At 43.0% G+C, this 12,927-nt stretch overlaps 1 protein-coding gene across 3 annotated transcripts in view; it reads right to left on the reverse strand.

The window, feature by feature from the left end:
- The window catches only part of DDX10 (DEAD-box helicase 10), a 276,993-nt gene extending 264,889 nt beyond the window's left edge, over nucleotides 1-12,104 (reverse strand). For 2 of the 3 annotated variants that reach the window (XM_032285659.1, XM_032285658.1), the window contains exons 1-4: nucleotides 11,792-12,104; nucleotides 4,259-4,319; nucleotides 2,357-2,487; nucleotides 836-994 (exon numbers count right to left, since the gene is read on the reverse strand). In XM_032285659.1, coding sequence (XP_032141550.1) covers nucleotides 836-994; nucleotides 2,357-2,487; nucleotides 4,259-4,319; nucleotides 11,792-11,977 — 537 coding nt within the window. In that variant the 5' untranslated portion in view covers nucleotides 11,978-12,104. The remainder of the gene's footprint in view (nucleotides 1-835; nucleotides 995-2,356; nucleotides 2,488-4,258; nucleotides 4,320-11,791) is intronic. The other variant, XM_032285660.1, reaches the window with a different exon arrangement.
- Between the last annotated feature and the right edge of the window lie 823 nt (nucleotides 12,105-12,927).

Below are 12,927 nucleotides of genomic sequence, written 5' to 3' on the forward strand. Positions count from 1 at the left end.
TAATCAAATGAATACTCCAAGTCAGGATTTCCTGTTTGGATCACAACTGATATAAACTGGAATTACTCTCATTTTTTATTTCAGGACCTAGGGACACTGAACAGACACTGACACCACTCAAGGGCTATACTTTGTGAACTGAAAAAAAAAAGCCGAGTTCTCTACATTTAGAGGTTCTCTCCTTGATAAAAGAACCACTCCTCACAGGGCTGGAGGCTAGGAGAAAAAAAACAGAATATTGTTAATTATTAAAGTTGGGCAACAGGTACATGAGGGTTTGTGATGCTATTTTTTCTTCTTTTGTGCATGTTTGCACAGAAATTCAAGTATTTACCCTCATGGTCTAGAGATTCTAGTAGATTCAGGCATTCCAGATGTGCTATAAGACAGAACAAAAGTGAGCAGCAGGTCTTATCTTGACCCTACTATAAACATTCCTCCAAACACTCTACCTTTCTTTCTTCTGCTGCTGATGTACCAATGCTCTGAATTATTCAACCTCTTAGATAGACACCTTATTAAAAGGTACTAGTTCATATACAGAAATATCTTTCCCAATGGATATCAACAAATAGCTTTATAGGATTAGGTAACTATGTCTTAGAGAAACTAATCAATTCAGATTTCCTGACAAAAGAATGGACTTTCTGGGCCTGCAAAATTGGCAACCAGATCATAGATCACAGTGACCACACCTAAGTGCTACTTTTCCATGAGGCCCTGGTCTAGGAGGTCAATCTGTTTAGATAAAGTCTCTGCCGCCTCCCTGTCAACTGCCACGGTACTCCAGTATAGGTTACAGAAAGAAAGGAAGGACACAGACAAAAGGACAAACCTTTCCACCAATGATGAGACCAGCTGAAAAGTCATGATTCTTTCCTACTTTTCGGAGAACCTCAAAAGTCTGATAGGCCAGTTCTCTTGTAGGTGATATTATGAGAACCCCCAGCCCATCTGTTGAGGTCCACTGCAGACGATATAAGGCTTCCAGTACCTCAAAAAGACAGCAAATTCATGTTCAGTCAGTCATCAGAAGTCAGCTTTTTGACCTGTATCTCAACTTTGCCCCTCCAAATCAAATGGACCTTCCAAGCAGTGGGCATACCACTCACATTTTATCCTGTCCAAAGCAAGAGATTTTGTTTATCTTCCATCAGAACCATCCATCTCCAACTCAGAGGGAAGGGAAAAGAAATCCCATGGTAGTTCAGCTGCTGCCAGAGCCATGCCATCAGGAAACTGGCTACCAGTGAAAGGTATGTGCAACCCACAGATCATAACAACACATTTAAGAATCATATTTATCATTTTCTAAATAATCACACTAAAGTAAACTCTTGACTGGGCACAGTGGCTCACGCCTGTAATCCCAACACTTTGGGAGGCTGAGGCGAGTGCATCACTTGAGGTCATGAGTTCAAGACCAGCCTGGCCATGATGAAACCCCTTATCTACTAAAAATAGAAAAATTAGCTGGGTTTGGTAGCCCGCATCTGTAATCCCAGCTACTCTGAGACTGAGGCAGTAGAATCACTTGAACCTGGGAGGCAGAGGTTGCAGTGAGCCAAGAGTGCACCACTGCACTCCAGCCTGGGTCGGCAACACAGCATGACTTCATCTCAAAAAATATATAAATAAATAAACTTTCACCCATGTAGCTGCTGTAGTTATATAGTGACTGAATTCTGTAGCTATAAAGAGACATTGTTTATTGTTTTTTAAAGGGGGAAAAATACACTAGGATTTAAGAGAAAAGTGGTTCTGCAATATTTGGAATCATCATTAAAATAAGATTTTTCACTTCATAAGAATGAAAAATTAGGAGACCAACATAACAGAGATGGAAGTGAATGCTTAAGAAGCTTTATTCTTTTACTGCTATAAAAGACCAATAGCAATGTCCCAGAAAATTCTCAACACAGGCCTAAAGCTCCTTAAACTGAGCATACTTCAGCTTTAGTCTAACCAATGTGGCAAGTATAAATGCCACTGGCAGGCTCACGAGGGTGAGAGCAGAAACAGTGTCTCCCGCCAGTCCTACTGCAGAGCAGAACCATTCTAACCTGCCATGCTGGAGCACCCCATTTCCATCAAGAATGTAATGACTTGTCAAGGCACAATAGTTCATTCATTAAGTTACTGAGTGCCTGACACATACAAGACACTGTGATAAGACCTGGGGAATATGGCGAACAAGACACATGTGGCTCCTGTTTGATGAAGCTTGCATTCCAGCCAATCGATCATGAAATCTAACATGAAAACATCTCTTCATATAATTTGCATCTGGGCACAGAATATTATAAAATCGTGTAATAGAGAGTCTGACCCAATGATAATGTGATAATGTACTTACTGGAACAAGGAAAGCCAAAGTCTTGCCAGATCCAGTTTTAGCCGCTCCAAGTACATCTTTACCTTGTAAAGCTAATCCAATGGTCTGCTTCTGTATCTCAGTTACCAAACGGTACTGAGCTTCTTGCAAACCTGGCAACATGGAGGGAAGAATTATACTTTAGAAAATCCCCATAGGATAGTGTTATAGGCTAAGTCAGTTGTGTCCCCCAAAAGTCCTATGTTGAAGCCCTAGTGCCTCATACCTCAGAACAGGACTGTATTTGGAGAGAGGGCCTTTAAAGAGGTGATTTGAGCCCCATAGGGTTTGGGGCTCTAAGGTAGAGCCCCATAGGGTTTGGCTCTCATCCAATAAAACTGGTGTCTTTATGAGAAGAAGTCTGAACAAAGAGATACCAAGAGTCCACATGCACAGAGGGAAAACCATGTGAAGAGGAGACAAGTTATTCTATGATCCAGCTATTCCACTCCTGCGTATAAACCAAAGGATATGTTAATAAAACCAGTACTTTGAAAAGTATTTGTGCTCCCATGTTCATTGAAGCGTTATTCACAGAAGCCAACATATGAAATTAACCTAAGTATTCATGAATGAGTACATACAGAAATGTGGTATATAGTTATACACACACAGTGGAATATGACTCAGCCTTTAAAAAGGAAATCCTGTTATTTGCAACAACATGGATAAACCTGGAGGACATCATGTTAAGTGAAATAAACCAGGCACAGCAATAAAGATACCTTATGATCTCACTTACATGTAGAATCTAAAAAAGCCAAATTCATAGGAGCAGAGGGTAGAATGGTAGTTACCAGAGCTGGGGGAAGTAAGGAGAGTGGGAAGATGTTCATCAAAGGATACAAAATTTCAGTGAGGAGGAAGAAGTTCAAGAGATCTATTGTAGGCTGGGCGTGGTGGCTCACGCCTGTAATCCCAGCACTTTGGAAGGCAAAGGCAGGCAGATAGCTTATGCTCAGAAGTACAAGACCAGCTTGGGCAACATGGCAAAACCCTGTCCCTATAAAAAAAATTTTTTTAATTAGCCAGGCATGGTGGTGCGCACCTGTGGTCCCAACTGCTCAGGAGGCTGAGGTGGGAGGATCACTTGAGCCCAGAAGGTCAAGGCTGCAGTGAGCCAAGATCACACAACTGCACTGAACCCTGGGTGACAGAGCAAGGCCCTGTATTCCAAAAAAAAAAAAAAGAGATCTAGTGTATATCATGGTGGCTATAGTTAATTACAATATATTGGAAAAAAAATTTACTAAGTAGATTTTAAGTGTTCTAGCCACAAAAAGGATGAGGTAATATTACAACATGTATAAGTAGCCTGATTTAGCCATTCCACAGCATATATATATATATTTCAAAGCATCATGTCATACACTGTAAATATATACAATTTTTATTTATATGAAAATAAAAAGGCAGCAAGAGGGCAGCCATCCGCAAGCCAAGGAGAGAGGTATGAACAGATCCTTCCCTTATTTTGCCTTAAAAGGAAAGCAATGCTGCCAGCATCTTGATCCCAGGCTTCCACCTTCCCGAACTGTGAGAAAAGAAGTCTCTATTGTTTAAGCCACCCAGTCTGATATTTTGTTATGTCAGCCCTAGCAAACAGATACAAAGGGTGTCGTATCTTGGTTTCTTCCCTTGCTTATTTTAACTGACACAATTAGATTTCATTTTATTTAGAGGCGGTTGGAATCTTGTTTTTCTTTTAATCAGTCCTTTCTGGATGAATGAAAATAAACTGGTGAAACTTGAATACTGCTTGTTTTCATACCAAAATTTGCCAAAATAAGGTTTTTTTTTTTAGGCTAAACTCTCTAAATCTTCTCCCATTTATCAAAAATACCAAGAAATATATAACATATCCCAAGATCACCATATACCTACCTTTCAATGTTTTTTTGGACAAGGGAAAATCTGAAAATCTTGTAATTTCGCTTACATTTATCTGGAAAAAAATAAAAAGTAATCTGGGTAATTAATTTGCTTCACAACACAATTGTTTTTTCTCTATATTGTACTACCTAGCTCATCCCTGGTAATGCAAGGTTGAATTCAATCACCACTTCTAATTAAAAGCCATCATTCCTTCTGAAAGGAAATATGCCCTCAAGAGGCAGTTCCTGAATCAGATATACATTTGTAACCATTTCAATTGGTAAGGGAAAAAGTCACCCAATACACACACACACCAAATATATTACTATCTTCAATATCCTTGACCTCCAAAGTGTTGAACACATTAAAGCATCACCAACCACATCAATTTTAGGAAGAAAATTTACTTCCAATCGTCCTTTAAGGGATATAAATTTAAGAAATAGGACAAAATTACAATTCACAAGATCACAATGAAAATAGTTCTATACAGACAATTTGGAAAAAAGCGTGAAATTAGTTGGAGAAATATTTCTGGTTAGCACAATCCATTCAAAGTTTTAACTATAAATCAGTGGCCTATGAAATCCAATCTGATTTCATTTTGGGGTATACTGAAGGAATGCTATTATTTCAAAATAATCAGGGGAAATGTCTGTCATGCTCTGAAGCCACAGTAAGTAACATTTTGCTCTCTAACTTTACATTATTCAAACATTCATTACTGGTGTTCTTTATTAGCACAAACCCAATTTTCTGAATTTCATTTCAGCTGCTCAGGAGAATTATTTTGTTACAGATGCAGAATGCAGGAACTACTGCTCAGATCTGGAAATATACTCCCAAATTATTCATTATTTGCAAAAAGAAAAAACTGCATTTGTATGGTTCATTTATTTAAATTACACTGTAGGCAGTGAAGGGATGACAGTTGTATTTCATTTACAATCTACACATCTTTCCTAGCATTTTTTTTTTTTCCCCTAGGATTCTTAACAAAGCCCAGGCAGGGTTCACCCTCTGCCTTCAAATGCTGAAAATACAAATATTACAACATTGTCTTAATCCCTACAAATCATTTCAGATATCACCAGAAAGGAGCAGAATCAGTGTACCAGCATTAGAAAAAATGGTTTATTCAAATAACATCCTGTCCCAGCAAGGAACCTCAATTACAAGATAATCTTCCAAACAAGGCATTAAAATTAGATATGGTCCATCCTTGCGCTCCGGGTTTTATCAGCTAAAAAGCTGTTTTCACAGGGAATGGAATGTCTACAGAAGGAGGCAGGCTGCCAACACACTCTTCAAGCCCTCCGCCCCAGCAAGAGACACAGCACAGGCAAAATGAGCTCCTCAAACAAAATACTGCACAGTACCTCCATCTTCCTAAAGTCAGTTACCCTCCCGGAGGGAAAGTTTAGAAGAATGAAACTGCTCCAACACTCTTCCATCAAGGATTACAACAGAAAACTATATATTGTATTCTTTTAAAGAAGGCGAAGAAAGAAAAGGAAATTTTGATTCTGCTGATATTCTAAAACAGTGGACAGCAAACTACAGCCTACAGGCCAAATCCAATTTGCTGCCTGTTTTAGTAAAGTTTTATTGGAGCACAGCTACAATAATTCATGTATTTATTGTCCATGTAGTAGTTCGAGAGACTGTATGGACCATAAAGCCTAATACAGGCTATGCAGCCCTTTACAGAAAGAGTCTGCTGACCCTGCTCTAGATACTCTCAGTTATATTCCAAGGATTACAGAGCAGCCACAGCAGGAGATAGCTATTGTTCCTACAAACAAAATAACTCTCCGGGGGTAGTGGCTTACACCTATAATCCCAACACTTTGGGAGGCCAACGCAGGCAGATCACCTGAGGTCAGGAGTTCAAGACCAGCCTGGCCAACATGGTGAAACCCTGTCTCTACTAAAAATACAAAAATTAGCCAGGCGCAGTGGCACACACCTGTAATCCCAGCTACTTGGGAGACTGAGACAAGAGAATCGCTTGAACCTGGGAGGCAGCGGTTTCAGTGAGCAGAGACAGTGCCACTGCACCCCAGTCTGGGCAACAGAGCAAGACTCCATCTCAAAATAACTCTTTCCTCTTCCCTTTATCCCTTTCTTAGGGGGTTAAAAAAATCACTTCCATCTCCACACTACTCACACTCAGTCTACAAATCTGCCTCATAATTCTTCTGAATTCAGGGAAGAGATATTTCAGGAATGGTCTTTATTAAAGGCTTCCCACTGCTGGTGGAAAAGTCAGAAAGGGGAGAAGGAGAAAAGGAGGACATCATGTGATCATCCTCTTATACTTCTCACAACTCTCTAGTAATAACTATTTCTTGCTCAAGTGAATAAGGCCTGGTGAAAAAAACACTGAAACTTCCTAGAATGCTCCACCTATTGCAGTAATGGAAGGAAAGCAAACCACCTCAACTACACCAGACCAAATTTTGATTAAAAAAAAAAAATCGGGATTTGAATGCAGTTTCTATATGGTACAGCTGATTATAGTCTAAATGCATCCCAGGTGCACAGTCATTCAGCAATAGTGAAAACAGCTGGTGAACTAACGCAGCTCAACATTTCTCAGTGAGCCTCAATCCCTACTTCTCTAGCAGTTACTCCAAAACACACCCTCAGAAATACACCACCCTCATCACGAGGTCAGGAGTTCAAGACCAGCCTGGCCAAGATGGTGAAACCCATCTCTACAAAAAAAATACAAAAATTAGCCGGGCATGGTGGCGGGTGCCTGTAATCCCAGCTACCTGGGAGGCTGAGACAGAGAACTGCTTACACCCAGGAGGTGGAGGTCGCAGCGAGCCGAGATCGCACCACTGCACTCCAGCCTGGGCAGTAGAGGGAGACTTCATCTTGGGGAAAAAAAAAAAAAAAGAAAAGGAAAGAAATACACCACCCTCCTCCTATGAGTCGCATAGTTGACTGACCATGCCACCTGTGCCTCCTAAAGACCCACCATAAAAAAGCCATGCTTCCACCAGGCTGCTCCTAGTCAATGGCAGGGCTTAGCAGTACAACGGCAGGCCCAGGGATTCCTCTGATGGACAACTTTGGATCCGTGACTCTGCATCAGCCTGGCTGAAACTTTCTTGGAACTGTTCTGCAGTCTGAGACTCTTCCTACCGGCTCCTCCTTTCATCCTTCTCTCCTTTCCCTCCCCATTCCTGCTCCCTCTCCTTCAGCCTTCATAGGCATCCCCGCTCCTGCCCCTGTAATCCCTAAAGCTCCAGTTCACCCAATCCCATTTTGTCATCTGCTTCTCAACAAACCCAAAACCTAGACTCTACCAGTAGTCTCCATAGTCTCCTCCCTGGTCTCTTACCCTCCAACGTTTACAGCTCGGGTATACTCTCTACATAGACTCCCGCCACATACTTCCCATGGCTTCCAGATAAAGTCTTTGTGGCCTTTGTATAAATTTCCTATTGTTGCTGTAATAAATTACCAAAAACAGTGGCTTAAACCAACACAAATATATTACCTTAGAGCTCTGGAGGTCAGAAGTCCACAGTGGGTTTCGCATGCCTAAAATCAAGGGTGTCAGCAGGGCTGCGTTATTTTCTGATGACTCTAGGGAAGAGTCCATTTCCCTGCCTTTTCCAGCTTCTAGAGGCTGCCCACATTCCTAGGTGTAACTCTCTTCTGTCTTTAAAGCCAGAAACAGACTCTGAGTCCTTCTAACATCACATCACTCTGACACTGACTCTTCTGCCTCTCTCTTCCATATCTAAGGACGCTTGTGATTACATCGGGCCCACCTGGATAATCCAGGATAATCACGCTACTTTAAGGTCAGCTGATTAGAAACTTTAATTGCCCCTTGCCATCTAACATATTCACAGGTTAAAGGTATTAGGATGTGGACACTTTTGTTTTTTTGAGACGGAGTCTCACTCTGTCGCCAGGCTGGGTGCAGTGGTGCAATCTCGACTCACTGCAACCTCCGCCTCCTGGGTTCAAGCAATTCTCCTGCCTCAGCCTCCCAAGAAGCTGGGACTACAGGCACGCACCACCACACTCTGCTAATTTTTGCATTTTTAGTAGAGATGGGGTTTCACCATGTTGGCCAGGATGTCTCAATCTCTTGATCTCAAGCAATCTGCCTGTCTCAGCCTCCCAAAGTACTGGAATTCTAGGCGTGAGCCACTGCGTCTGGCCTAAGATGTGGACACTTTAGGAAGGCACTATACTACCTGCTATAGCCTCCAATGTCATCACAGTCGAACCTGCTTCTCGAACCCATGTGAAGCCAACTCAGGAATGCATGCAACACTCCAAGGAATATTTCCTTCCTCAAACAATTCCACGTATTTTCATATCTCTGTATTTCCTCATGTTCCCTCCACCTAGAACATCCTTGCCAATCTTTTCTATATGATGAACTCATCATTCAAGAACTAGCTCCACCAGGCACAGTAGCTCACACCTGTAATCCCAGCACTTTGGGATTACAGGTGGGCAGTTCACTTGAGCACAGTTCAAGATCGGCCTGAGAAATACAGTAAGACCCCATCTCTACAAAAATTACCAAAAAAATGATCCAGGCATGGTGGCATGCACCTGTGGTCCCAGCTACTCAGGAGGCTGAGGTGGATCGGTCGCTTGAGTCCAGGAGGTCAAGGCTACAGTGAGCCGTGATGGTGCCACCTTACTCTAGCCTGGGTGACAGAGTGAGACTCCATCTCAAAAAAAAAAAAAAGCTTAGCTCCACTGTTGGCAACCACAAAGCACTGGACAGTTAGTATGCTCCACAGTGACATCTGCTAAGACTGAGATGCAGAGGTTGAAATCCAGCCCACATCAGCTCCCCAAGCCAGGGCTGAGGCTGCAACCACCAGGAAGAATGGTAGCATACCCAGAGGAAGCATGTTTTATAATGCATTTGACCAGAAGAGGCTCAGTATAGGGTAACTCAACTTCCCCTAATTACACCATCCTCTAACTCCACAGCGCTGAGGTACATGTTACAAATTTACTATTATAACATTGTATACATCCTAATATAACCTGTGTTAAACTGTATCAAGCCCTACATGCCCAGGTTCCCTAGCAACTTGGGCATGTATTTTTTTCCATGTATACTTACAGCCACCTAGACAAACGTCCCTCAAATTGTTTCAAAAGGTTTTGCAGTTAAATTGTTCAGCATTTCACCAGTGAGGCTACCGAACACCACCTGTGTACCATGGCTATGTTGTAAGTTTTATATACAATGCTACCATCTGAGGAGCCCCTTAGTGAGGGCCTGCACTTTGGTTTCCTAGAGAATAAGCCTGCTATTCAAATGATTATATCTAGCATTGCTAACCTTGACAATTGATTTCACACCGCATTTATGTCTCAACCAAATCTTAACCTTGCTGTGCCTTAAAGTTGCCTCATCTATATAACGGGAACAATTTCTTTTCTTTTTTTTTTTTTTGAGACAGAGTTTCGCTCTTGTTGCCCAGGCCGGAGTGCAATGGCGCGATCTCAGTTCATGGCAACCTCTGCCTCCCAGGTTCAAGTGATTCTCCTGCCTCAGTCTCCCAAGTAGCTGGGATTACAGGCATGTGCCACCACGCCCGCCTAATTTTGTATTTTTAGTAGAGATGGGGTTTCTCCATGTTGGTCAGGCCAGTCTCCAACTCCCGACCTCAGGTGATCCGCATGCCTCGCCTCCCAAAGGGCTGGGATTACAGGTGTGAGCCACCGCGCTCAGCCAATGAGAACAATTTCACAGTATTTGTTGTGAGTATATAGAAAGTCAGCATGTATAAAAGTTTGATAAGTGTTCACAATTACTATTCAAACAAGAAACAAAAAAAGAATTAGCCAATGCTGCCAACCAGAGTAAAGCCATCTGGGAAAGGTCTAGTCTTACAGCGAAGAACATCTAAACACTGACGGAGCACCTAATCAAGAACAAGCACTGTGCTACCAGACTCTGGGGAGTGCAAAGATGAATGTATCACTAGTTGCTGACCTTGAATGGTTCATAGTCTAGTAGAAGAGTTTTCTTAAAAAAGTTAAAGAAGCCAGTCATCACAGACAGTTGATAAATGTTGTAATGAAAGTATCTACAAAATGCCCTAACTCAGCCAGGGGAGGTGATGAAGAGAAGTTTGCACTAAATCTGGAAGGAAGAGTACCTGTCCTTGGAGTGGGCAGATGGGTATGCTCACTGCAAGCAGTGGAAACATTAAGCACCAGAATGAGAAGCACAAGAAGCATGGACAATTCACAAAACCGCAAACTGTTCCTTCATATATGCCTGTCATGTACCTCTTGTGCATGATCTGTATTACCCGTGCATTATCTCATTTGAGCCTTACAATGCTCTGGGTGGCTAATAACCTCTGTTTTTTGAAAGAAGAAACTGAGATTTAGAGAGGTGAAGAAACCTGGCTAGCCAATACCTAAAGAGAATGATATTTAAACCAGGTCAGGCTGACCACAAATAACTGAACTCTTCAGTGAACTACAACATGTTGACACACTGTATTTGACAATTTTTCTAAAAGTAACTGAGCCAAGGAAGGGTTCTAATCAGGAGTAAAATGATTAGACGTTCATCTTGGAAAGAATCATTCTAGCCAAAGGATAGAGGATAAATTAGAAAGGTTTAAGGCCTACAGGCCAAATCCCATCAGCCACCTGTTTTACTAAAGTTTTAGTGAAAAATAACACCCATTCATTTAAGTATTTCCATGGCAGCTTTTGTGTTACAAGGGCGCAATTGAGTAGTTCCACCCTTTTGACCACAAAGCTGAAAACATTCACTATCATTTACAGAGAAAGTTTGCTGATCCCTGTTGAAAGCAATATTTGCTACAGTAATCCAGGCAAGAGATGATGGGAGGCTGAAGACAATGCACTAGGGATGAAGACGCATTTGAAAACTTTAAGAAGCATAACAGATCACCAGTGTGACGGACTGGATATAAGAGAAGGTAAGAGAGAAGTACCTAAGACTGCTCCTACGGTCATTCTAGCTCTATGGTCTGCTGAGATGGTGGAGCTAAGATGTGGTAGGCTAAAAATGATCCCAAATTATGTCCGTGTATTAACCTTACACGGCAAAAGTGACTTTTCAGATGTGATTAAATTAAAGATCTTGAAACTGGGTGATTATCCTGGATTATCTGTGTAGGCAATCGCAAGCATCCTTATAACAGAAGAGGTAGAATGACACAGGTGAAGCCAGAGACTGGAGTTATGCAGCCACAAGCCAAGGAACGCAAGCAGCCACCAGAAGCTACAAAGGCAAGAAACAGATTCTCCCCTAGGACCTCTGGAGAGAGCATGTCCCTGCTGACACCTTGATTTTGGCCCAGTGAAACTGATTTCTATCATTTTTTTCAGGAACAGTGTAGCAAGCAAAAGAGTGGCCAGGGCGGTGGAGAGGTTTGAGCTGTGGCACCCGGCGTGACCTCCCATTCCCGGCCGGGTCCCAGTGACAGGTCCGCCTCCTCCACTCTACAACCCCTCGCCGCAGTGACACGCTGCCCCGCTGCTGGCGGGCCTCACCTTCTCATAGTTCAGCATGAGGCGGCTGATATCCTCACGCTCGACCTGCCACTCGGGTTTCTTCAGTTGCTTCCTCAACTGCTTCTTTTTGTTCTGCCTGTGGCTGTGTTTTTTCTTCCAGCGATTGAAGCTCCGCACCGGGTCGGGTCGGGCTCCCGAACCCGGAGAGTCGGCAGTTTTGACCATCACGGCAGCCGAGACAACTCGGATCGACCCCCAGACGAGAGACACCTAAGGCCAGGATCGTGCAAACAGCATGGGGGAAACGCACGAAGGCGCATGCGCGAACCCAGAAACCCGCCCCCGAGCTTTTGAAACCGGGGCACGCGCCAATGACGATAAGGAAAAAGAGGGCTGTGATTGGCAGATTCGCTCCTGCAGGGAGGAGCAGTCGCGCGGGAAACGGGGGCGGAGCGCTCTAAGAAAGAGGGAGCCCTGAGCTGCGCCTGGAGCACGCCGGCTCTTTAAAAAAACGCATGCGCATTGTTGTTGTTGCGATGGTGACGTCATACGCTGAACCTTTAAGGGATATTAACACTTTTGCTCCCGGTTCAACTTTGGGAAGCGTTCGTGAGCGTGTGCTTACACACATACAACCTGTGAATTAAAATTGTGATCCTCGTTTTGCACATTTCGGCCCAAAGAGCCAAAAGACTTGCCCAATAGTAAACAGCTAGTTAATGACTTCTGATTTCCATCCACTGAGGTTGTACTTTCTCAGGAATAAAATTAAATATTCTATATTCTTCTTACGCCCCTCTAGGTTTTCCTTTTCCTCTGGGCCCCTCAGACTCTAGCTGCAACACCAAGGAAACCGGAACGGAATCAAACTGAATTTGCCTTAAAATGCTACTATGCAGACAAAATGATAACTAAAAGTAAAGAAGTAGATAATAGAGACCGGGCTTACGCCTATAATCCCAGCACTTTGGCAGGTCGAGGTGGGTGGACCTACTAAGGTCAGGACCACCAGAAGTTCGAGACCAGCCTGGCCAACATGGTGAAACCCCGTCTCTACTAAAAATACAAAAATTAGCCGGGTGTGGTGGCACGCGCCTATAATCCCAGCTTCTCGAGAGGCGGAGGCAGGAGAATTGCTTGAACCCGGAAGGCAGAGGTGGCAGTGAGCCGAGATC

The sequence above is a fragment of the Sapajus apella genome, unplaced genomic scaffold (genome assembly GCF_009761245.1).
Source record: "Sapajus apella isolate SASKATOON/1434 unplaced genomic scaffold, GSC_monkey_1.0 scaffold16, whole genome shotgun sequence".
Classification (NCBI taxonomy): Eukaryota; Metazoa; Chordata; class Mammalia; order Primates; family Cebidae; genus Sapajus; species Sapajus apella.